Genomic DNA, 23,754 nt, shown 5'->3' with positions numbered 1-23,754 from the left:
GTGTGTGTGTGTGTGTGTGTGGTTTTGATGAAAACAAAGCACCACAAAAGCTCTGACAGAATATTGAGGGATGACGACATCTGAGGATGTAGAGAGTGAATGTCTTCCCAGCTGCCATACAGAGCTCAGTGACTTCCCCGTGTCCTTACAGGATGGAGGGCAATGCAGAATACGTCCTCCCTACTGACACGAGATATGTTGGGGACATGAAGGATGGCATGTTCCACGGAGAAGGAACCCTGTTCTTCCCCAGCGGGAGCAGATTCGATGCCACCTGGGAGAAGGGATTGGCGGTGAAGGTGATCCCCTGGGGTCTGGGGCGGTGCTCAGGCAGGAAGAGCCACCGCCTGGTGTATCACTGTACCCCCTTGTCTGTTGCTCACCTCTTTCCAGTCTCTCCTCCCCCCACTTCTCACTCTCCAGGGACTCTAGGATCTCCTGCATCCTATTGTGTCATTTACTGTCTGATCTACAGCTCTGAAATGCATGCTCCTCAGTCAGCTTGGCTATCTACTGCTGTGGTGGATTACCCCTCAGTTGACCATTTTAAATCAGCCTCCATCACCACCTTATGGTTCTAGGGGCTGGAAGTCTCACCAGGGCCAGCAGGCGGACTCAGGGGAATCTGTCTCCCCACATTTTGTCTGCTTTCTAGAAACTGCTTGCATCCCTTGACTCATGACTAGCTAACTTACAGCTCCGAGTCACTTCTCCCGCCCCTCCCTGCCCCTGCCCCCCCCCCCCGCGGGCTCCTGCCATCCAGCCCCCCCACCTGGACCTGTCTACCTCTCTCTTGTAAGGACCCTCACATTGGGTGATTCTAGAAAAGTTCCTTTTAAAAAATTATGCAAGGTAACACATTCTCAAATTCCAGCAGGTGTGGCCAGCTTTGGGGGTGGGGTGGGGTGGGGTGGGGTGGCATAACAGCCTACCACAATGGTGCTGACAGTAAATAGGGGAAAGGTGTATTTGCCTAACACACAGTAAACACTCATAAGGGTTAGCTTTTACCATCACCACCTCTACTAAGTCATCTAATCCAAGGGTTCTGATCTTGGGGTTTATGGGCCATGGGTAGAACTCAGGGGTCAGTGGAACACCCTGATTTACACACACAAAAGTCTCTGCAAGTATGGAACTATGTTTTTCTGTGGGAAAATGATCTGTGCTCTCCTGAGTTTCCCCGAGTGTTTGCTGAGCCTGACTCATGACCTAAAAAAAGGTTAAGAAATGCTTCTTTTATAGCTTGGGGACTCTAAGCCTCAGGAAGGGGATGTGACTTACCCAAGGTCACACAGTGAATAAACAGTATTGTGGGACTTTCCACCCATGTTTCCTGAGGCCTAGGCTGATGTGCTCTTTCTTACATCCTGAGGATCCCTTTAGCTCTGAAGCAGCAAGAACAGAATGCACATGTCTGGACAGGCGGCTGTGGCTTCTGGCTCTGGCCTTTCTAGCTACAATAATAATAAAAGAAAAACAACATGTGCAAGTATTTATTCTATGGGTATTAGAGTACTCAGAGAAGGGTGATCAGGAAGGCATCGATAGATACAAAGAAAGAGATTATGAGAGTTTGGCTCATGAAATAATGGAAGCTGGACCACAGTGTATCCTCTGCAAGCTGGAGGCCCAGGGGAAGCCAGAACTGTAGTTCTTGTTCAAACTGAAAGGCTGAGAACCTAGAGAAGGCAGTGGGGTGAGTCCCAGGCAGAGGCCAGGTGTGCTGATGCCCAAGGCCAACAGGAAATGGGTATCCCAGGACCAGCTGAGAGCACAGTGATCCTTCCTCTGCCCCGTGTTCCGATCAGGCCATTAACAATGTCTCTCTGTGTGGGTAAGGGTGATCTCTGTACTCAGTCCATCTACTCAAATGTTAATCTCTTTGGGAAACACACACACACACACACACACACACACACACACACACCTCCCGGCCAAGCTTGGCATGTACCTATCTCACCGAATTCCCAGCCACCCCTATTAGAGGGACACTGTCATCATCCCAGTCCTAGAAATGAGGAAGCTGAGGGCTGAGAGTAGGGTGGCCTGCCCAGCTCCATGCAGCCGCCACACCCAGGTTCAGTCCTGTAGCTCCATCTCCCTAATCCTCACAACCAGGGCCACTCTGCCAGCTGTCACTTCTTTCCTAAGGCAGGAAACAGCCAACTGCTCCCTTGGTGCCAACCTGCTCGGCCAAAAAGTCTCTGGTCTCCTCTGGTGCCCATGTGCTTCTCTTCTTCCAGGGCAAGTACACCTTCGCTGACGGGCTGCAGTACGAGGACAGACACTGGCACTACTGTGACAGCTACGACCGCAGGTTCTTCACCGAGATCTGCTACGGCCTGAAGCCCTCAGGTAGCACACCCACACCTAGAGGGAGACCAAAGGTGCTTGAAACAAGGGACTGACCCACACTGAACCTTCTCAAGGGGAAGATGGACACAAGAGACCCAGGAGAGCCACAGGACCCACATCCCAGACCCTGGGCTGGCCAAGGGGAGGAGACCCAGGGACTCCCTTTCTCTGCCTCGGCTTTCCCCATCTAAGTCAGGGAAGCAGTGTTTTCTGCCTTACAAGTCCATTAGAATTTGCACCTGGAATAGTGCTTTGCATGCATGTCAGGTGCATGGCACATGCCAGCTGTCATACTAAAAATATGTAAGCATTAGAACACGAGAGGGTGGGAAAGGGGGACAGAGACTGATGGGACGTGTGCTGTGGGCTGGGTCCCTCCAGTCCCTGTCTTCTCTCTGGGACTGTTCAGGGTGCCCCATCTGGTCACTCTTGCCCTACCTCACAGAGGAGAGAATAGAGATGGTTAAGGTGATCTTGACTTCTCCAAGCATCTCTAAGGTGGCAACTGGCCTGAGGTTTCAGCCATAGAACGCTTCAAAGCCATTGGCATGGAAAAGGCATTCCGCAATCATTGCCAATATACATGTGTTTTGGTTAGGGTCAAGGTCAAGTATATAATTAGACAACATCCAAGCATTTGCTTTTCTGGGGTGCAGACCTGTAAACAGGGCATGGTAGGGCATTCGGCTTTCTGCTCAGAGAGAGGGAAAGTCAAGATTTCCAATTAAAAACATCCTGGCACCCCCTTTACTCCAGCCTTGGCATGCTAAGACCTAAAATGTCTGTCTGCTTTCCCTTCCTTCCTGGGGTTCCAGTGCCGCTGACTCAGAGCTCAGACTCAGATCCACTCCTCCCCTCGTGCGTTACTTCGCACCCAGGGCCCAGAGCAGGGCTGCTTCCTACCCAGCTAGCACTGGGCCTGTTCCTCAGCCTGGGATGTGAGCTCTCTTCTCTGTAAGATAGGGCTGCTCTGAGGGTCACCTGAGACAGGAGGAGCCAAATGTCTAGCACACAAGGAACAATGGAGGTGCAGTGTGGCCATGTGGGAAAGCCAGGTGTGGGGCTCTGTCTACCCTCTCTGGTGCCCTCCCCCATCTAAGTTCTGCTCTCAGGTTTCCTGGGGTGTGGTTAAGAATTCACACCTGTGGCCTCTACCCACATGGTGGCTACCCCTCTCTTGGATTTACCCTTCTGGACATCTCTGACTTACCCTCAGGGTTTCTCTGACTTCAGAACTTCATCACAGTGGCCCAAGAAATGGATGAGGGTAAGGTCAGAGAAAGCAGGGTCTAGCTCCCAAGGCCTGACTGTAGCCCCTTTCCCAAAAGCTCCCTGGGCCCTGTTCCTGCTGATTTTGTTCCTGGCCCTGCAAAAGGAGCCTTTGGTCCCACAGCCACATAAACAGTGGCCTTGGTGCACGTGGTCTTGGTGATATACTAACTGTCCTTTTGTGTCTGTTTAAGGTATCTCTCAGCTCACCAACATGGACCCACCTAGAAAAATCCCCCCAGGCTGTTACGACTGTGGAGATGGCTTCTATAACCCCACCACCAGGGTCATTAAGGATTACCGAAACCGCTTTCTGAGAAATGCAGGTAGGTGCTTGCTGACACCGCCGACATGCTTTCTCTTCACTTTCTATTAAGAAAAAGACAAATATGGGTTATCTGGATGTCTCTGTGACCTCAACCCTGACCACAGAGTGAGAGCAAGGACATTCCTAGGGTAACTGTGATAGCACTGCAGCGTGCTGCTGAAAGATTAAGGCACTTCTTTTTGTATGTGTCCCTTCATCTAGCATTAGTGGACTTCTACTGTGTTCCAGACGCCATGCTTAGTGCTGGGTAGAGCAGAGAGAAGCCAGCGGCCCCCCCCCCCCCCCCGGCCCCTTCCTGCTGGAGCAGATGCTCTAGAAGGCAGAGAGATTTCAGAGACAGTTGATTTCACCATGGAGCAGGCCATCAAAAGAAAGACGTGGCCCTGGGAGTGAGAGGGTGGGGGCACCATGAAGGGGTGGCTTCGAGTCCCCAGTCCAGAGCCAAGGTGTCAGAGGTTTGAGAAGGACATGGTATCTCAACTGCACCTAGGAATTGGCCTTGGACATGGACAGGAAGTTTGTCAGTCAGAGGGACAGTATAGGCATGGCCAGAGAGGAGCGACTATGTAGTCCAGGAAGGCTGGCTGGCCCTTGGCTAGCTGGCAGATCCAGAACTTCATTTTAGTGAGTGACTCCAAGGCTGATAAGACTCCACAGTGACTTGACTCTCAGAAGACAATGTATAAAGAAAAGCATGGAATGCATGGGGTCACAGCTGTGTTCTTAGAGTCATAGTCCAACTAAGGTAACAACAGCTATGGACCTTTTCAGAGGCCTGTCTATCTGTACACACACACACACACACACACACACACACACACACACACACACAGAGAGAGAGAGAGAGAGAGAGAGAGACAGACAGACAGACAGACAGACAGACAGAGACACACAGAGACACACAGAGACACACAGAGACAGAGAGATAAATCAAGGAATGAATGTGATCTATCAACCTCTACCTGGGGGAGTGGGGAGGAAGAGGTAGGAGAGAATATATTTCTTTCATGATTCAAATGTGTTTGGCTATGAAATTTGCTGGGAAGTGGGGCAGTGGGAGCATTCTGCAGAAGCAGGGCTGTATAAAGTCTATTCTGGAGCATTCCAGAGCACGGTGTGTTCGTCATGGTAGAAAACAAGTGATTCATTTGAAGCTTTTAAGGTTTGAATTGTATTCCAGTCCTGTCTCCCCAGAGTGGCATCCTGGTCCAGTGAAGAGTCACAGCCTAACGTTCATGACAAACACAGAAGCACACATTTGCAGTATAATGGGCAGAATTTGTGAATGAGTGGGAGACGAGGGAGAAGGAAGCATGCTACATAGAAAAGGGCTCACGGAGGCAATAGCTCCTAGAGAATGGGTGGCCAGGGTGTCGTTTAGTTGGTAGAGAGCTTGTCTCATACACAGGAAGCCACAGAACACATAAACCAGGCATGGTGGTACATGTCTGTCATCCCAGCATCTATGAGGTGGAGGCAGGAGAACCAGGGGGGCAAGATGATCCTCATGCATAGCGAGTTTGAGGCCAGCCTGGTCAGATGTGTTTAAAACAAACAAACAATGGGTATATAATGATATACTGAGCAGGAAAGCTGGGAGGGGCATTTTAGGCAGAGAGAATGTGTAAAGACACAGAAGCATAAAAATATATGTCATGACTGAGCAACCAGAAAGTTCCAGAAGAAGCCATTCTTGGTGGTGTACTTAAACTTTAGGGGCGCTTGGAGGACAGATACTAATGGTTTGCACGGCAGGTATTTCCTGCCACTCGCTGAGTGTCTGGATCTGGGCTAAGTACGGGGATGGTAGCAGCACCCCAGCACCATCTCCCACTGCTGAGGAAGTGACCCTGACAGTACAGAGTTGCTGCCAGCCCGTGGGAGGCCAGCAGGCCAGGGCGGCTTCACAGAGCATCTCTGAAACCAACACGAGAGCAGAGAAACACAGCCAGCAGGGCTGGGAAGAGTGTTAAAAGGCAGGGAAAAGCATGTGCAAAGGCTCAGCGTTAGGAGAGGTCTGACACCTGGGGGGCTCCAGGGACTCACATGTACAGTGACAAGAGGAGGAACGGAGGGGGGGGGGAACGGAGGGAGGGGGATGTTTCAGACTGGAAAGACTCATTACAAAGGGAGAAAAGGGCAAAAGAGTTAAGATTGTAGGAGAGCCTTCTGGTAAGACGGTGGGTGAGGAGGGCAACCGAAAGGACCCTGGTAGGCCCAGGCTGGTGACCCATAAAACCTGGGTTAAAGTTCTGGCCCCAGCTCTGAACCCTGGAGCCTTCCCTCTCTGGCCCCAGCTCTGTCTGTAAATGAAGTGGTCGGGCTGTGTTATCCCTTGTCCTTCTGACTTTAAGAGTCTGTAATGGAGAGAAACAGAACCAAGAGTTTTTGGTACTGATATTGTAAGACAGGTTGAGTGTGCAGTGTTCAGCAAACCACTGAGGGAGAGCCTCTCTGGTCAACTAGTCATTATCCTGACTCACCTGCTCACATGAGGAATGACCTGCACTCCTGTCCACTTCCTCCCTGGGGCCCTTCTCCCCACATCCCAATTTGCCATTAACAGTGCTTCCCGCCTGCAACCTGGGGCCTGAGCTGCTGGCCTGTGGGCCTGATGTGGCATGAGTCTTGGATGCCGGAGGCTGATACAGCTGATCCACCACAGCTGGCACTCAGAGTCACACCTACCCTGCACATGGACCAGTTATGAGTCTCTGCATTACCACTATCCACTGCTTAAAGAAGCTTCTCTGACCAAAGTGAGAGCATCCCACATATGTGAGCAAAAACATAGGTGTTTAGAATACAGTTTGAAAGCGTTTAGTAAAACAACAGCTGTAGGTTGTTGTACACCCCCAGCCCAGCCCAGCCACCCAGCCTGCTGTCCAGGGCCCATGGTCTTCCCAAGTCATGACTTCTGATCTGGTTTATAGTATGAGCAGGCCTCATGTCCTATTCAGACAGGGCTGGTTACCCCATAACCTACAAGCCACTGTTGCACCAGAGGGCACATGTTCCAGCAGGTCACTGTTGCGGCATGCGGGGTTCAGCCAGTCCTCTCTTCCCCAGCAGCCCACAGAGCACTTCCTGGTACCGTCTAAGCTAGCGAGCAGGGGAAGAGTTTCCTGGTCAATCTGAAGTTGGTTTCTCTATGGACACTTTGAAGGACGTGATGGGCTGTGCAGAGTAGATTTTTTTTCCTTCAGGTCTCACTGCACTCCCTTGGCTCCTCCCTGTCCCCAGAGCTCTAGCCTCTCTGGGCAGCCCTGCTGCTAGACTTGGGCTTCATAGATCCCTTCTTTTCTTTTTCAGTGTGGACAGTGTGCTGCTGGCACTTTATGTGTGAGTGCCTGGTGCACACGAGGCCAGAGAGGGCAATGGAGGCCCTGGGACTATAGTTACAGACGGTTGTGAGCCACTATGAGGATGCTGGGAATTGAACCCAGGTCCTCTGGAAGAACAGCCAGTACTCTTAACCACTCAGCCATCTCACCAGCCCTAAGAGATGCCTTTCTTACCCGAGGACTGTGGCACCTGCAGTTACTTTGAAAATTAACTTTTCTTTTGAACTCCTGGGCTCAAGCAAATCTATCTCAGCCTCCCAAGTAGCATCACAGGCACGCAAGCCTGTGCTAGGCTTTTAGTGATGGTAAATCCACCCTTCTACTCATGAAAAAGGTCTGACAGCCTCCAGCATTCCAGGATATCAGCAGGCGACCTGGGCTCTTGAGTTTGGCTTTTAGGCTGTGCCAGTTAGTTTCAATCATCAACCTAACACAATTCAGAATCACCTGGAAGAGAATATCAGTGTGGAATTGTCTATATCATGTTCCTGTGTGCATGTCTGTGAGGGGTTATCTTAAATACTTTGAGATAAGAAGACCTGTAGCTGGAGTTTTCTCCAGTCCCACCCAGGCCCGCAGCCGTTCAGACCCAAATAAACACACAGACGCTTATATTAATTAAAACTGGCCTAATGGCTCAGGCTTCTTGCTAGCTAGATCTTACACTTAAATTAATCCATAATTCTTATTTATGGTTAGCCACATGGCTTGGTACCTTTTCCAAGTTCTGCCTTCACATCTTGCTTCCTGTGTCTGGCTGGCGACTCCTGACTCAGCTTTCCTATTCCCAGAATTCCCCTCTCTCTTTGTCCCACCTATACTTCCTGCCTGGCTACTGGCCAATCAGCACTTTATTAACCAATCAGAGCAACACATTTACAGCATTCAGAGCAATATCAACAGCAAAGAACTTTCTTCTACTGGTGGCACCATTCCCTGGGCAGGACTGTACAAAGTGGAGAAAGCATGCTGAGCACCATGGATCTCTCAGGCTCCTGCCACGCCACGTCACTTCCCCTGGATCATAACCTAGACTGTGGGTCACATAAAGTCTTTGTACCTCAAGATGCATTTGTTAGGGTATTCTGTCACTGCAGAAGGGAAGGCACAGGCCCTTGGGCACATTAGGAGCATTTCCTCCTGACTGCACATGTGACACAGCCCCTGTGCATATGTGTACCACACACACGCAATGCTCAATATTTTCTATTCTGCTCATTGGTAAGTGCTGGCTGCTGTGCACTATGCTGATTTCCTAACTATCTCCAAGGACTGCTAGAGGCAGCCTTTCCTGGCTTCCTTCCCTCTCTGCGGCCCCATAGGCTTCTCAAGCAGTGCTTAGCGTACGACAGTGAAGTATCTTTATTTGGGAGCTCATGAGGTCAGGGCCTGGGTGAGTACATTTGACTCATCACGTTCCTAGCGTCTCATAGGTCCCATGAGTCGATCAAGTCTTTGTAAAAGCAAAGGCAGGCAGGCAGAGCACTCCCTCACAGGTCTTACATATTCCCTCTCTGAAATTCAAAGTTCAGTTCTTGTACATAACAGACAACTTGCTATTTTGAATAAAAGCAATCCATTATATTTCTACATGGTGCCAAGGTTTCAAATCATCTTACTGGCCGACATGGGGTCACAATCGGGGACTCAGGCCATATCTGCTCTGCAGGGTTGCTTGATCCATTGCTTGAGTTTGGGCTTAGCTGCTAGGTGGGCACACAGCACTCAAGTCCCTGCTATGGAGCTAGTGGTATTAGTCATTTCTGTCCACCTCACAGCCTCTGTTCATGTGCCCTGACCCCCATGAAAGCCTCCATGCATGTTAGCAGCTGGAATGCTGATGTCCTGAGATGAGAATGTCAGGTCTGGAGACAATGGAATTGTTTCATATCCCCCATCAGTGAGGGGTCTTTCCATTCTTCCCTAGAGCTTTCTGTTTTAAGACAGTGAACTGTAAGTGACAGCCACTGGACACAGTTATTGTATACCCCTCCGTCCAGCAAATACAGCAAGCCAGGCTTGTTTAGGACTTTTTGTACCACAAGAGGCACGAGGACTCGGGGAGGTGCTGTAGTGACAAAAAACCCAGGAACCCGTATCAATGGTGCCTCTAGTCTGAGGTCACCCACAGATGAGCTGTGTGACCATGGATAGCTCACTTCTTCCTCTAAGAGCCTCAGTTTCCTCGTCTATAAAATGGGTGTTGTGGTAGCACCTCTCTGGAGGAGCTGTGAGGAAAAGGGAGATTCAGTGTATGATTACACGGCCCAGCACCTGGCCCAGACAGGTGTTCACTCACTGGCTCTCGAGACTGCCATCACTATGATGATTACTGACTCAGGTTGGAGGAAAGAGGAGTGAGTTGGGCCCTAGGGCTTATTATGTTTTCTCTAGGTGCTGAGGAGCAAAGAAGTCTCTTGGGAAACTCCTGTGATTGGCTATGCTAATCTGGCTGCCTCCTCCCGTTCTGCTGGGAAGTGGAATGCAGCCGGGGAGTTTAGGGTCCACAGCTCCTCACGCACAACGTTCAGAGCTCCAGGTTCACTCTGGGTGAAGGTCTGTCTTCCACACTCCTGTGTTCTACACCATGGTGAAACCCACCCAGGCTACCCGCCATCCCTCAGTGAGCAACAACACAGACAGCCTTTCTCTCTTCCACCTGCCACAGGCCACATCTCTCAGGGCTCAGCACAGAGCCACACACCACGAGGTCTGCCTGTGATCACTGAAGAATCGCTTCACCTGCTCACTCTCCTCTCAGGGTGAAAAGGCTGGGAAAGAAATGGTCACTGGAGAGGAAGCTGGCCGGGCCTGTGCTGCGGACCTCCCCTCACCTGCTCTAAGAGGATAACGTGCACGATCTATAGTTTGCAATGCAATACCTGGTGTCAGACAGGCTAAGAACTTCCTTATGGAGACTGGAGGGAAGGCTCAGTGGTTAAGACCATTTGCTGCTCCTGCAGAGGGCCTGGGTTTGATTCCCAGTCACATGGTGGCTCACAGCCCTCTCTGTAACTCGTGTCCCGGAGATCCTCTTCTGGCTGGTGAGCACCGGCAGGTACACACATACACATACGTCTTTCCAAGCAGAATTTGCTTTTGGTTAGTCACACTGCTGTTGACAAAGTTAGGCCCAAACTCAAAGCCTGTTTGCTGTGGTTCAAATGTGTGCACTATCTTCCAGAGGCCCACATGTTGAAGGGTCAGCCCCAGGGGGTGTTAGTCAGGAGGTGGAGCCCTGGGGGGGGGGTCCATAGGTCATTGGAGCACCCTGTTGAAAGGGTCTATGAGAACTCAATCCAGTGTCCCTACTTGGCTTTCTGGCTTGCAGTTTCACAGACCACCCTTCACATGTCACCCTCACGGTCACCCTCCGCCGATGTGCCACCCTCGCCAGAGGCCCAGAGCAAGAGGGCTGCTGGTCTTGGACAGGAACCTTTTACAGCATAAACTAAACACTTTCCCCCTTTATGTTAATTGCCTCAGGTACTTTGTTACAGTCACAGAAAACTGGTTAATACACAGTCTTTTCTTCCTGCCAGTTTGCACACTACATTTTGTGCTCATCAACCTCTCTAGACAGGGACATGCCTGATTCATGATTGTTCCTCTACCAAACACAGGCACTGGCACCCACCTGGAGCTTGGTGTCCTAAATGGATGAGAAGGCCTACTCTAGAGTTTTAAGACAAAACCACCACAGTCTCCCAAATTAAATGTAACCTTATTTCAAAAAAGGTCCTTTATACACTGTGATCCAATGCAGAAGCACTTGAAGATATTCAGGATAATTACCTTCAATACGATGAAAAATCAAGAGATTAACTACGCTGCCCCCTCACAGACTTTGCCTTCACCCTTCTCAGGAAGGATTAGCCAAAGTCACGTCAGCATTTTGTTCATGTATCTCTTTATGTGTCTGTTGCTTGCCTCCATGGTACTAGCAGGAATCATTTTTGAGAGAACTGTGCCACTAATCCTTATTCCCTCCTCCCAATTAATGACACCCCGTGCGAGTTTCCGATGAAAGGCGCATTATTAATATTCAAGGAAAAAACCCTTGTAACCATTTTAACAGATACAGCTAACAATGAACTAAATTTGCTTTGTGCAAGACAGAGAGTGAGCATCCCAAATTAGTTTATGTAAAAGCTGAAATCCTTCCCTGAAAGGTCTCAGTACCATCCCCAAAGAATATCCCGATCATCAGCAGTGCCGTCAAGATTCCCGCCAACATTATCCCCTTTGTTGTCTGAAATGTAGAATCAAGCACATCTGGCAAATGTCCTGGAGCTCACAGTCTCTCAAACAGCGTCTAATTCCCAATGGTGAAAGAGAGAACGCCACCGCCTAATCGCGCTGCTCTTCAAAATAGCAGCGACTTTCCTTCAATCAGAAACAATGGCCTTGGTTTCATAAAAATATCACACGCTGGTGATTATTTGCAGAGAGGCCCTTTTTACGCTTGAACCTGTGGATCCCAGACAGAATTCAAAATGAAGACCACAAACCTCCTTTGAATGTACACTTGGTTCCGTGGGCAGTGGGAAGAAGGATTTTGACCTGGCTTGTGCCATCTGGAGCCTCTGGGAGGAAGGTGAAGCGGAAGGCAATGGGAAGAGCTATCACTGACTGGACATCTACCATCAGTGGGAGGAAGTCCTCCCATCAGCTATATTGGACAAACCGAGGCTCAGTGAGGTTAAAGAATTCCCCCAGGAGACTCAGCACAGATGGGAGTCACACCCAGGCTCCTCTGCATGCCAGGCCTGTTCACAGGGCCCGGCAATTGCCCCCAGCCAGCTCTAGAATACCCAACTGCAGACTGTACATGGAAGGCCACTTTAGTCTTCTGAAGTTTTAACATCCGGAATGCCCAACAGGAGGGGGCCAAGGTGCATATGGAATGAGGGACGTGATGATGGTTTTACTGAGGGTCCCTGCTGTGTCCCAGGCACAGGCCTCCACCTCACATGACACCAGCAGCTTTGATAAGTAGCTTTCCTGATCATTCCTACTTCACAGATGGTGAGATGGAGGTGAGGAGAAATGCCTGGTTCAAGGTCAACAAAGCTGGAAGTAAAACCCAGGTCAGCTGACTCCAAAGCTAAACAGCAATAGCATTTGGGCTGGCTTTGAGAAGGTGGAGTTTGCTAGTGGAAGAACTAATGGCCTTCCCAGCACCAGAGAGATGGAATTACAGACAGCTACTTTTTCTAAGGCAGGTCCTCTGCTTACTTTATGCTCAAAATCTGGCCCAGAGAGTCCTCCAGTGCTATGGAAAGTCAGGACTCCTCTCATCTTGAAGCAGCTGCTTCCCCTAAGACAGCCCACCCCACGCCTGACTCTTACACTGTCAACCATGGTCCAGCCAAGGCTAGAACCCTGACTTCCCACTGCCAGCTTCAGTTCCTACCTCTCAGTGGAGCCTCCTGGGGTTTCCCTAAGATGGCCAGGGAGGCTCCCACACAGCCCCTCCCAGTGCCGGCTCTCTAGCAAGACAAAAGGCAATTTATCCAAATGTTATAATCACCTGGAGGCTGGCATGCAGGGGCATCCCTGCTTTATCTGTGGTATTGTCAGCAGCACCATAATGAAGGCTTTGTGGAGGGATAATACCACGCTTGTAACTGCCAGATAAAATGCCCCGCAGATCACACATCCCTCCCAGCAGACGTGGGTATGCGCCGTCAGCAGAAGGCATAGGAAGGGACACTAGGCACACTGAAGCCTCCACTGTGCCAGCAACTTAGCCCACCCCCAGCCTTTGAGGAAACGCTATGTTCCCTACTTCACAGATGGGGAAACTGAGGCTCAGGGAGTATGTTATTTGTTAACAATTATGCCTCTGTTAAAGTGAAGAGCCAGCATTTGAACCCAGGTCTCTCTGATAATATAGGTAAAGCTATGGAGCCCTCTCCCCAAACAGAAATTGGCCTAGAAAGAGTAAGAATGGCTCATCTGGAAGCCACCCAAGGTCCCTGTCAAGATCCACGTGTGGTGATGACAGACTGCCCTGCTTGCTGCCCCTCTCTGTCACCCTCTCACCTTGCCACTCCAAAGGTCTTGGAAGTCCCCCTTCCAGCTGCAAGGACATGGACTCTGGTAACAATGCTTCCCTGCCCCCATGGCAGCCTCCTGCAGGCATCCAGAGGCCACTGCTTCCCTTCTGCAGCTGGAATCAGCCTGGCCAGCATGGTTTGTTTGTTTTGTCTTCTTTAATAGAAGTAAGTGCAAGGCCAGAGCCCTTGGGCAGAAGCCTCACCTGTCTTCCTCAGTCCTGCTCTGGAAGTTGGGGTACTTAGCTGAAGCCCATTCCTGGGCTGGAGAGGCAGCTGGAGCCAAAGTCAGCTCTTGGATATGCCACTTGCTAGCTGGGCAAATTTGAGCAGGTAACTTACCTTCTCTAAAATTCAGACTCCTCCTGTGAAGGATGGGAGCAGTAAAGGACCTGTAGTGAGCATGAAATTGATGCTGGCAGTCTCGTGGGAACAGTGTGTGGCTCTGCCCATGGCACAGTGCACGCCAGTGATCACCACAGTGGTGATCTCGTACCATGGATTAAAAAGTCACATAACACACCCAGCAAGCCAGGGTCCCTCGGCAGGCTGCTCCCTGGCCTCTGCCCACCTGTTTTTGGTACTGCTTTCAAAACTGAACCAGTGGCCTGCTGTTTCCAGATCTCTCCTTAGTGTTCAGTTTGTGGGCACAGGCCCCTCATCTTCATCCTTTCTTATCAATCTAGAGTTTCAGATGCTCTGGCACCCCAGACTCAGGTCTTCGATTTTCTCCTGTGTACATGAGGGCTTCATATGACAGCGCAGAGCTTTCCCCAAACCCCAAATCAGTGCAGGGTGGAGAAAAGCACAGACAGAACAGGCAGGCGCAGGAAGCCTGGGGCCTCCAGGGAGCCTAAATGCTCGAGTGAACCACAGATGACATGTGGAAGGCAGTGGCCTGGGATGTTCATGTTCACATTTAATTTAAAATACTGAATACGAGATTCCTTCTTCCAAAACCAAGAACGCCCTCATTTCTCTGGCAGCCAGAGCTGCAGTTGCAGTGTGCTGAATGTGTGACTGTGTCCTGTGCAGCTGAGATAATGGCCCAGAAAATGCGGTGCTAACGTTGGCCTTAAAGAACAAGAGATGGGGTTTGTTAAATGAAAGGAAAGGAACAGTAGGAGCCTAAGATGTATCACTATGATGTGCTTGTGTGTGAGAGGCTGAGGGAGGACTCAAGGGGCTTCCCAAAGCAGTGATGTCCAGCAGGGCTTTGGTGGGTGTGTCTGAGTGGGTCTCAGCTGTACATTCAAGGCAGAGGATGGAGAGAAAGTGAATGCTGGTTAGGGTGTTGGGCTTCAATCCCTCAGACAGTGAACAGTCAGGGCAGGAGCTACCTACAGAAGGGCTTCTCGGGATGTGGGGCATGGCCACACCATGGGCTGCAGCTGTGAAGACAGGCGTGGTTCTGTCACTGCACCACTGGTGAGCCTGTGGAGAGGCTTCGGTTCTAAGCCTGGTTCCCCTCCCCTGTAATCCAGAGATGGTAACATCTGCAAAACCAGTGCTGAAGAGCACTTCCCATGCCTGCTGGTTGTCCCACTGTGCTAGCCGAACCCAGCCTTTGGCATCTGCTAACTGTACACTGGCCTCCATCATCCACGCACAGCCAGAGGCCAGGGGCAAAAGGAGCAGATGCTATGAAGTCAGGCTGCCAGGGTGACCTTGGCTATGGTACTCAGTTTTTCTGAGTTGTCTTATTACTATGGCAGGCATCCTGAATGTGGTTCAGAAACACAAATCCAATTATTAGTACTCAAATAGTAAGGGTAGGGGTCAGCAGTCTCCATTCCTGACGCCTCCTGTCCACACTAGGCACAGACGATGGTTCTAGATCAGTATCACCCACAAGCACAAGTCCCGTGTGTATCGCCACCTCAGCAAACTGCCCGTGTGGTACTCAGAGAAGTGTCCTTCCAGCCTAGGGCCTTCCTAAAGGACTTCCAAGGTTCATTTCTTTTTTTGGACTGTGAGCACTTTTCCCCTTACCCAGCAACTGAAGCACCCTCAACATCCACCTCAAACCACACCAGCCATATTTTCAAAAGTATTCATGAGGTCCACTAAGGTAGGGCATGTGTTCCTGCTGTGCCCAGCACCTGACCCCAGAAGTGCTTCCTAAGATTCTTAACTCACCAGCCCACGAGGACAGGTCCTAAGGCACCCAAGCCCTGAAGCCTTTATCCGCATCATTTCAGTATATTAAAGTACAAGCTCTATTTGCTGTTGGGTCTCTCCAACTTTACTTGGTCCATTATTTGACTACAATTCTGTTACACTAGCTCTAATTTCTTGGGAGGGGTGTGTTAGCAGAGAATTCTGGCAAAATGAAGAAACAGAGCCTGCAAATGGATTTCAAGGATAATAAAATTGTTTTGATTTCTAGAATTAATAACTAATCAAGTTTGAATGCATTAATTATAATATTTATTTGTTTCAGTCTTACCATTTCCTTTTTTATTTCCAAGCCTCTTATATCTGAATGGGCCTTGGCAAGATTCTGGATGCTGGGTTCTGCAGCCTTGGTTCCCAAGGGGTGGTGTGGCTTGTCCTAATCCACTCCCAAGAGGATTCTCTACTACAGGAAGAGACAAGAACAGCCTAAGGCTTCTCACCTGCCTGCAGCAAGCGCTGCCTGGGCAAAGACTTCTCAGTCAATATTAACAATGCTGAGGTCTTCGCCTCTGGCCACCACTGCCAGAAAAGTTCAAAGCCTCCTTTTTGTTGGGAGTTGTGATAGGAATGCCAGGGTATGGTGGCACTGGTCCACCTCCACCATCTCATGCATTTGTCATTTGTACTGAAGGTGGGGCAGAGCTATGGGCTGGAAGTCTGATTTGATATATACCTTCATCCCGGCCTGGACTCCTGTTGGCATTGACCCCTGGCCCTGGGCCCACTGCCAGCCTGGTCTTTCGGATGACCAGGCTGGCTCTTCAGGTTGGCAGTGTCTCTTTCCTGTATTTGTGATCCCATACACTCAGACTTCAGATACACACCCACTACCACACTCAGCCATCCCCACACAGTATGCCACATATTCACCAGAGTTCCATGCACTACAGTGTGTACCTCAAACATAACCACTGGTACACTCACAGGCACACAGCTGCATATTGAGAACAACTGGGTAGAAATGGGCATTTGTGCCCATACCCACACTAGCAGCTTTATTGATCCTTCCCCTTCTGCCCCAATGGAGAGGAGGAGGAAATCACTACATCTCCTAAGCCTTCCTTATGGTAAGTGGTGGAATCTCATTTCTCGTTGAGAGGGTTGATGAACACACACACACACACACACACACACACACACACACACACACACACCACATATGCACATACATACACTTGCACACACACTCACACACACACTATGCACACACAAGGCTCAGTCCCCCCAGGCTCTGGCCTGGGCTGCCCCCACTCCCTGAGGCCTGCTGCTTGTTCATCTGGGTCTCCTCCCTTTCCCAGCCCACACCCCTCCCTCACACTAGGAGCTGCATAGGAGTGGTGACCACAGGGTTACCTAACCCAGAGGTGTGCCACAAGCCTAGCTTGTGGGTGCCCGGTGACCCCAATCTCCCTGTTTGCCCACCATGGCTCACCTGCCCCAGCCTGTCCTCCTAGCTTTGAACAGAGCTCATTAGCTGAGCTGTGCCTCTTGATCGTCATGGTGCCAGTGCTGAGTAAAGACCTCCTCCCTGTGATCCCCTCCACCCCATATCTGGCAGGTGCCCAGAAATTCCAAGGGTACATTGGCGAGTCCCTTAGGGAACACACCCTCGCAATCATCCAGTTTGGGAATTAAAGACCCATTGGAATGATGTCTAGCTTTCACCTCCTCAGTACTCATGGAACGCCCTTCTTCCTGACCAGGCCTTCTCCTGCCTTCTGTAGAAGGTCTGGTTCATCCTGACCAGGCCTTCTCCTGCCTTCTGTAGAAGGTCTGGTTCAACCCACTGTACAGATGGGATCCTGGCTCAGAAATGGAGAAGGGCTGCTCACCCAGCAAGTGAGTGGTTCATCGTCTGACCCAGGTCTGTCTGGTTTCAGAAGTCCCACCTTGCATAAACAACTAACTTCTGGCTTCTCTCTGGGTCTTTGGCATTTCCTGTGCACCGAGAACTGCCCTAAGCATGTTTCAGATGTGACTTCATGGCAAAGCTTCCGGGCATGGACATTTGTAGAGGGGCAAACAAGTCCAGGGAGGTGGCACCCTCTTGCCCTAACAGTGGTACAGTGCTCCAAAGCCACACTGTGCGAGTTGTATGTGTGTGCCTGGGTGCACTTTCTTGTGTGTGGTACACACAGAGGCCAGAGATAACTTCAGTCACCTTCCTCTGTTGTTCTTAACCTTATTCATTTTGAGAAAGGGTCTCATTGAACCTGGAGTTGGCCAGCAAGCTAGTTTCGTCTAGATTGCAAGGCCAGCAAGCCTCAGGGTCCACCCATCTACCCTATCTCCAATGACGTTACAGACACACACTGCTATGCCGGGTTCTTACACAGATGCTAGGGGTCTGACCTCAAGTCTTCACACTTGACCCACGGAACCATCGCTCCAGCCCTCAAAGGCCACATTCTTAGCCAGGTGCAGCCATACTGCTTCCCTCTCTGCTCGCCACCTAGGCAGCTCCTGTTTGCCTGAAGCCTTCCTGAGACTCCAGCACCTCTCTTCCCCTCAGTGTCACGCTGACTTGAAGACTGAACTATCGTCACCTTCGGGGACCTGGGCGCAGCTTGGCAGGCCTGGCCCGTATCTAGCCTATGCAGGCTGGCCCTCTCCATCTTTGCTGGGAGGCAAGCCATAGGCCAGCCAGGCTTGACATTTCCTGCAAGCGGTTAGTCCTCAGGTGTGATCCCAGGCCAGGTGGTGAGGTGCCCAACCTACGGCCCCAGGATACAAAAGGCGGCGGCAGCTGTCAGTCTTAGGTCTGCACTTGGCATCTGTCTGAGGAGCTCCATTTGCCCAAGGAGGGAGGATATTCTTCTCTTTTGATCTCAGTCCCACAGAGTGAATCTATTACTTTTATGTCCCTAAGTTTACATTTCTTTATTAATTTGTTCACCATATAGTTATTAAGTACTTTAAATGTTCTGGATCTCTGCTAGGCCCTGACGACGTGGCTGCTCCAATCTGCTTGAAGCAACCATGATCTTGGCTTCTTTGTCAGGGAAGTCTGGCCTTCAGACAGGGCCTGTGAGGGTGGAGTGGAGGCAGGCACGAGAGCCCAGCCTGTACACATCATGCGGCCCTTTGTGTCTGGACAAGTAAATCCATAGCTGCTTCCCCAACCCCACAGCCTTTGCTACTACAGGAATTTGGACTTCTGAAAGAATTCTGAGAGCATCACACTTGTATCAACAGTTGCTTGTGTTAAAAGGAATAATCTAGTGTCAATGTTTAAAGTATACCACAGTTGGTATTACCTTGTTTAGGCCTTTCTTGTTTCTTTTTCTTCTGCTGAAGACCTCAAGTTCTCCTTGTGCATATCAGGTAAGCGCTCTACCACTCAGCTGCATCCTAGCCTGGTGTCTTAAAACATCTATGTAGCCCAGGCTAGCCATAAACTCTCTTATTCTCTTGCTTCAGACTCCTGAGGCAAATCAGGATGAAAAAGGCTTATTCAGATTCACCTGGCAACGCATTACTGGGTAGCTATGTATGCTGGGTGTGGTGGTGCCTGCACCAAGAGCTTAGCTCCAGGCCAGTGGTTCTCCACCTTCCTAACGCTGCAACCCTCTAATACAGTTCCTCATGTTGTGGTGACCCCAACCATCAAGTTATTTTCATTGCTACTTCCTAACTGTAATTCTGCTACTGTTTTGAATGACAGTGTAAATACCTGATATGTAGGGCATCTGATATGTGACCCCCAAAGGGGGCCTCTAATGGGAAAGGAAGGCTTATCTAAGAAAGGATTTTAAACGTCTGGTATGAGGGGCCGAGGGACACAAAAGCTGCGAGTGTTTCACTCGGGCAACTGGCTGTGTGCGGAGAGCACGGTGTCTGGCCAGTCAGGAGCTCACTCGATTTTGATGCATTTGAAAGTAATAATCTGTTTATTTTAGAGCCGTTACAGTCACATAATCAGTGTGAGGATCCCACAGCTATTCTCTCAGAACTCCACATGCCCACTTCCTCTTCTTCACAGACACTGTTGTATGGTACACTTGGCAAGTTAGTTCATCTGTATCAATATTAATGTTGGTGAACTAATTTAACTAAGGTCTAACATTTGTTAGAATCCCTTTTCTTTCTCTCATGTCCACTTTCTGTTCCAGGACATCACATGACAGAACAACATATGACATGCAGTTGTGTCTTTGTGGGCTCCTCTTAGTGTGACAGTTACTCCCCTTTTCCTGGTTTACTTAGTGGGTTTTGTTTGTTTTCAGACAGAGTCTCACTATGTAGCCTTGTCTGGTCCAGAACTCACTATGAGCCCAGGCTAGACTCAGTCTCACAGAGATCTACCTACCTCTGCTGCCTAAGTGTTGGGAATAAAGGTGTGTGCTACCATGCCTGGCTAGGATTTTTGTTTTGGTTTTATTTTGGTTTGGCTAGGAACTGATCTCAGTGCCCTACAACTAGGCTACACCCACAGGTGCCGTTTTCCTTGTGTGGGGTGACAGTCTTAACGAGCACTGGTCAGGTATTTTGTAAGATGTTTCTCTTCTGATTAGACTGGGATGGGAGGGTTTGGGGAGGAAGACCACAAAGGTGACAGGCCATTTCCATCCAAACAGAACAAGGGGACATGCTCCCTGGGGTTTACTTGGCACTGTCCTGAACCCTGAACCTAGCTGAGGCCAGTTTTTTCACTGCCAAGTTAGTATTTGTGTGTGTGTGTGTGTGTGTGTGTGTGTGTGTGTGTGTGTGTGTGTTCCTCTCCCTTCCTTTGGAAGATGGTCACTCTGTATGAAGGCAGGGCATCTGTTCAGAGTTTTGTATATTTCTGTCAATATTTTTATGCTAAGATTTTTACTTTTTAGAAATATAAAAACAGTGTTTTTAGGAACCTAAAAATTTTGTATTTTAATGAACAAAACACATAAAAATCACCAAGACTTTATACTGCAGAGCAGGACAAAAAAGGCAAAGACTTCTTCTGTGATCAACACACACTAAGGAGAGAAGATCTGGGGAACACCAAAAACAGGAAAGAACACCACAGTGCTCAGTTACCCCAATTCAGTTTATCACCTTTAGCTTTTCTTCCAGCCACCATTTTATTGTATGAAAGTCCATGGATTTTGTTGTTGTTGAGGGGTGTCTTGCTGCATCATCTCGTTTATTCTGGCTTATCACCTCATCAAAAGCATTCCCCTGTGCTTCCGTACCGACTTCATAACTATCATTTTCACTGGCTGTTAAATATCCCCTCCCCATGGCTTACAGTGAGAGCCCACCCACCCTCCCCAAGCCAGTAGGTTGCCGGCATGTCCAGCATTTAGAAATCATTTGTTAAATAAATAAATAGACAACAAAGTAACCATTCCCTGGTTTAGAAATCTACATCGTTTTCTGTTCTCTTGATTAAACAGTATGGGGACAACTAGATTACTTCCTTAGGATAGTGTCCCAGAGTGGCATTACCATGCCAACAAGAAACAAAACTTAGGATGATGCTAAATGCACCAAAACAGAAGTCTTCCCCTCCACCCCTTCCACTTCCCTCTGCACACCACCAACTCTGCCAAGGCTTATCATTTACAATTGATTAAAGAGTTCTCGGGGGTGTTTCCCCATCTTTTTTTTTTTTTTTTGCTTTTCTCCCATCCCCCCCCCTTGCCAAAAAAGGAGGAAAATTACCCGAGAAGGTGAAGATGTTCTCAGACAATCATATTAACATATTCCAACAATCGCAATTTGCAAAATAGTAATCACTACTCTCGGGCTCCAGGAGGCATTAATCAAAGCTACAGGTTTAATTCCATTTTAAATATTGATGAAATGTGCTCCGGCAGCCTCACCCTGGTGTGGCAGGGCCAGGGGAGCGGAGGAGGCGCAGAGGAGGTGGAGGGAGGATGGAGGAGCAGCTGCCCGAGGGAAGGCATCTGGGATTCAAATTGGTGGCTGTGCAGCCAGGTAGAGAGTAAACGGGAGTAGTGAAGAGGGCTGTTAAGTCCATTGCTGTCAATTTGTAACGATCAGGGAGGGGCCTGAGGACTGGTTCAGCACAATACACCCAGTTTGTCTGGTTTCAGGGGTTACCGCTGAAGAGGCTGCAGCTGCACTGATCGAATAGCCTGGAGACTTCAGAACTGTAATTATCAAGCAGGCTGCTCACAGAGTGGCGAAAGTGGGCTCCACCAGTGCTTAACTCCTTGTGTGCTGACACATCAGCATAGCACCCCACCACACACCCTTGGCTTGCCAGCCTTAGCGAGGTCATTCAGGCAGCCTGCTAAGGGAAACTGAGGCCCACTGGCTGCGTAAGTCAGTCTCCCAAGGCCAGAGCATGCTCTCACCAGCAAGCTGTTTTTCTTGAGTCTCGTGCAAAGAACTAGTGAGGGTGGGCAGGGCTAGCTCTTCTGCAGGCAGCTTTGGCCCTGCACCAAGCTTGCCCTGGGGTGAGAAGTTAGGCTGCAGCTCCTAATGAACTTGGCTGAGATTCCAGAGGCCAGGGATCTAAAGCCTCAGTTCTGTGACATGAGTGTAATCTTCTCAACCCCTACTGTATTCTTACAGAGACCCGGTGAGATGTGGGGCTGGTGTGGCACATTCAGTTGTCCACGAACCTCTCCCTGGCGTGGGCCTGGTGCTTCCCCGACAGGGTGGCTCTAGGGAGGGTCCCTGGACAGGGGCTGCAGGAGGCTTTTACTAGCTTTCTGCTTTTCTGCTTCCAGTGAGTCCCCTTGGTTCTTAGTTTCTAGCATTTGTCACCTGAGGAGAATGGGGAGTCCCTTCCTCCTACGAGAGGCAGTGATGGACACAGGGATGGACAGGAAGGACAAGGGAGGACAGGCAGGAAGGTGGTAGGGCACAGGTGAGTGAAATCTGTGCAGCCCTGTACTGCTCCTCTCAGAACAAAACCCAGGCATCTTCTCCCTGTGTACACCAAGGCAGGAGCCCCACAGTGCCTGGTGTCCCGGGTTTTGAGAGGTTGGAGGTTTGACGCCCGGAGGACAGAGTCAGCTATTAGAGCAGCCAGCTATGGAATCCGAGGCAGTGGTAACAAGCAAAGAACTAGCTGTACGTTTGGCCACGGGAAAAGTGAAACGTACACAGAGTGAAAGAAGTCCCACACAATGCGGCTCACAGCACAACGCCATTTTTGTAAATTAAAAACACATTTGCACACAAAACAAGATGGCATATTTTATAAAGCTGCATGCATTTTTAGGGGTGCATGCCCTGCCATTAGAGAGGGTCCCTGTTGTGGTGGGGGAGGGGCTGGGTGTGTGTTTAGAGAAGAAAGGAGAATAAGATAAATCCACAGAGGGTCCCATACAGAAAGGGGGAAGGCTGCTTATGGAATGAAGATCGGGGCTCACTTGATTGTGAGGCTTGGGAAAGCAGCAGCCATGGGCTCAGATCCTCCCAGCTCTGCCACATACTGACCAGGAGGCTGGGCACAAGTGGCCAGACCCCTGTGAGCCCCTGTTCATCCGCACAGTGGTGGGAAGAATGCGCTTGTGGGGGGCCGTGAGGATGGGGTGCAGGGAGAGGGCTGTACTCGGCCTCTGAGAAAATGTCACCAGCTGTCCCCTCTGTGTCTCCCACTGTGTGCCTGAGTCCAAACGGGGAAACCAAATGGTCCCAGAAAGAGAATTGGTACCTGAGGCTGTGTCTCCTAGTATTTTTTGCCAAGGTCTGGTCCAGTGTAGTGGGCTGCTGCTTGTAGGGCTGTGAGCAGGTGAGTGTGAGTGTGAGGCCACCACTCTGCCTGACAGGATCAAACCATCTCAAAGTGGCCAGATGCTCTTGGGCTGTCTTCATCAGCTCTATCCTCAAACCACAAACTCTTCGATAACTTAGTGCTCCATTTTTCCAGCAAAGGAACTTTGCTAAGGGATGCTAGGATGCTAGGATGCTAGGGTGCTATGATGGCTACACAAAGGTCTGCTCCAGCCATTTAGAGCTGAACACCTGGACCCAGCAGCTGGTACTGGAAGGCACTGCAGACCCCAAGACCCCACCTGGGTTCCCAGGCCCAGGGCCTGGAGGGCTCTAGTGAGTAGAGGTGTAACTGGATTCTCTTCTTCCCACAGATGATGATGAGCACGAGTGGATCGTCAGGACCTGCCGCAAGGGCTGGGCAGAGAAACCTGCACAGAAGCCCAAGCTGTGAATACCTCGGCATCTCCACCGGGATCCCCTCTGCCCACGGGCTCTTGTTCTAGCTTCTACTTGAGGTTCAGAATAAAGGTTTCCAGCACTGAAA

General features: G+C 50.0%; 1 protein-coding gene across 3 annotated transcripts in view; it reads left to right on the top strand.

The window, feature by feature from the left end:
* Positions 1 to 23,754, top strand: part of Morn5 (MORN repeat containing 5) — a 27,699-nt gene extending 3,945 nt beyond the window's left edge. The window contains exons 2-5 of one of the 3 annotated variants that reach the window (XM_006995285.4): positions 152 to 299; positions 2,247 to 2,358; positions 3,822 to 3,953; positions 23,582 to 23,754. In XM_006995285.4, coding sequence (XP_006995347.1) covers positions 152 to 299; positions 2,247 to 2,358; positions 3,822 to 3,953; positions 23,582 to 23,661 — 472 coding nt within the window. In that variant the 3' untranslated portion in view covers positions 23,662 to 23,754. Of the gene's footprint in view, positions 1 to 151; positions 300 to 2,246; positions 2,359 to 3,821; positions 3,954 to 7,267; positions 8,888 to 9,967; positions 10,081 to 23,581 lie in introns of those variants that run through there. The other 2 variants (XM_076568778.1, XM_076568779.1) reach the window with 2 other exon arrangements.

Source organism: Peromyscus maniculatus, chromosome 4, assembly GCF_049852395.1.
Source record: "Peromyscus maniculatus bairdii isolate BWxNUB_F1_BW_parent chromosome 4, HU_Pman_BW_mat_3.1, whole genome shotgun sequence".
Lineage (NCBI taxonomy): Eukaryota > Metazoa > Chordata > Mammalia > Rodentia > Cricetidae > Peromyscus > Peromyscus maniculatus.
The sequence above is the reverse complement of the archived record's forward strand: the minus strand, read 5'-3'. Positions and strand labels throughout refer to the sequence as shown.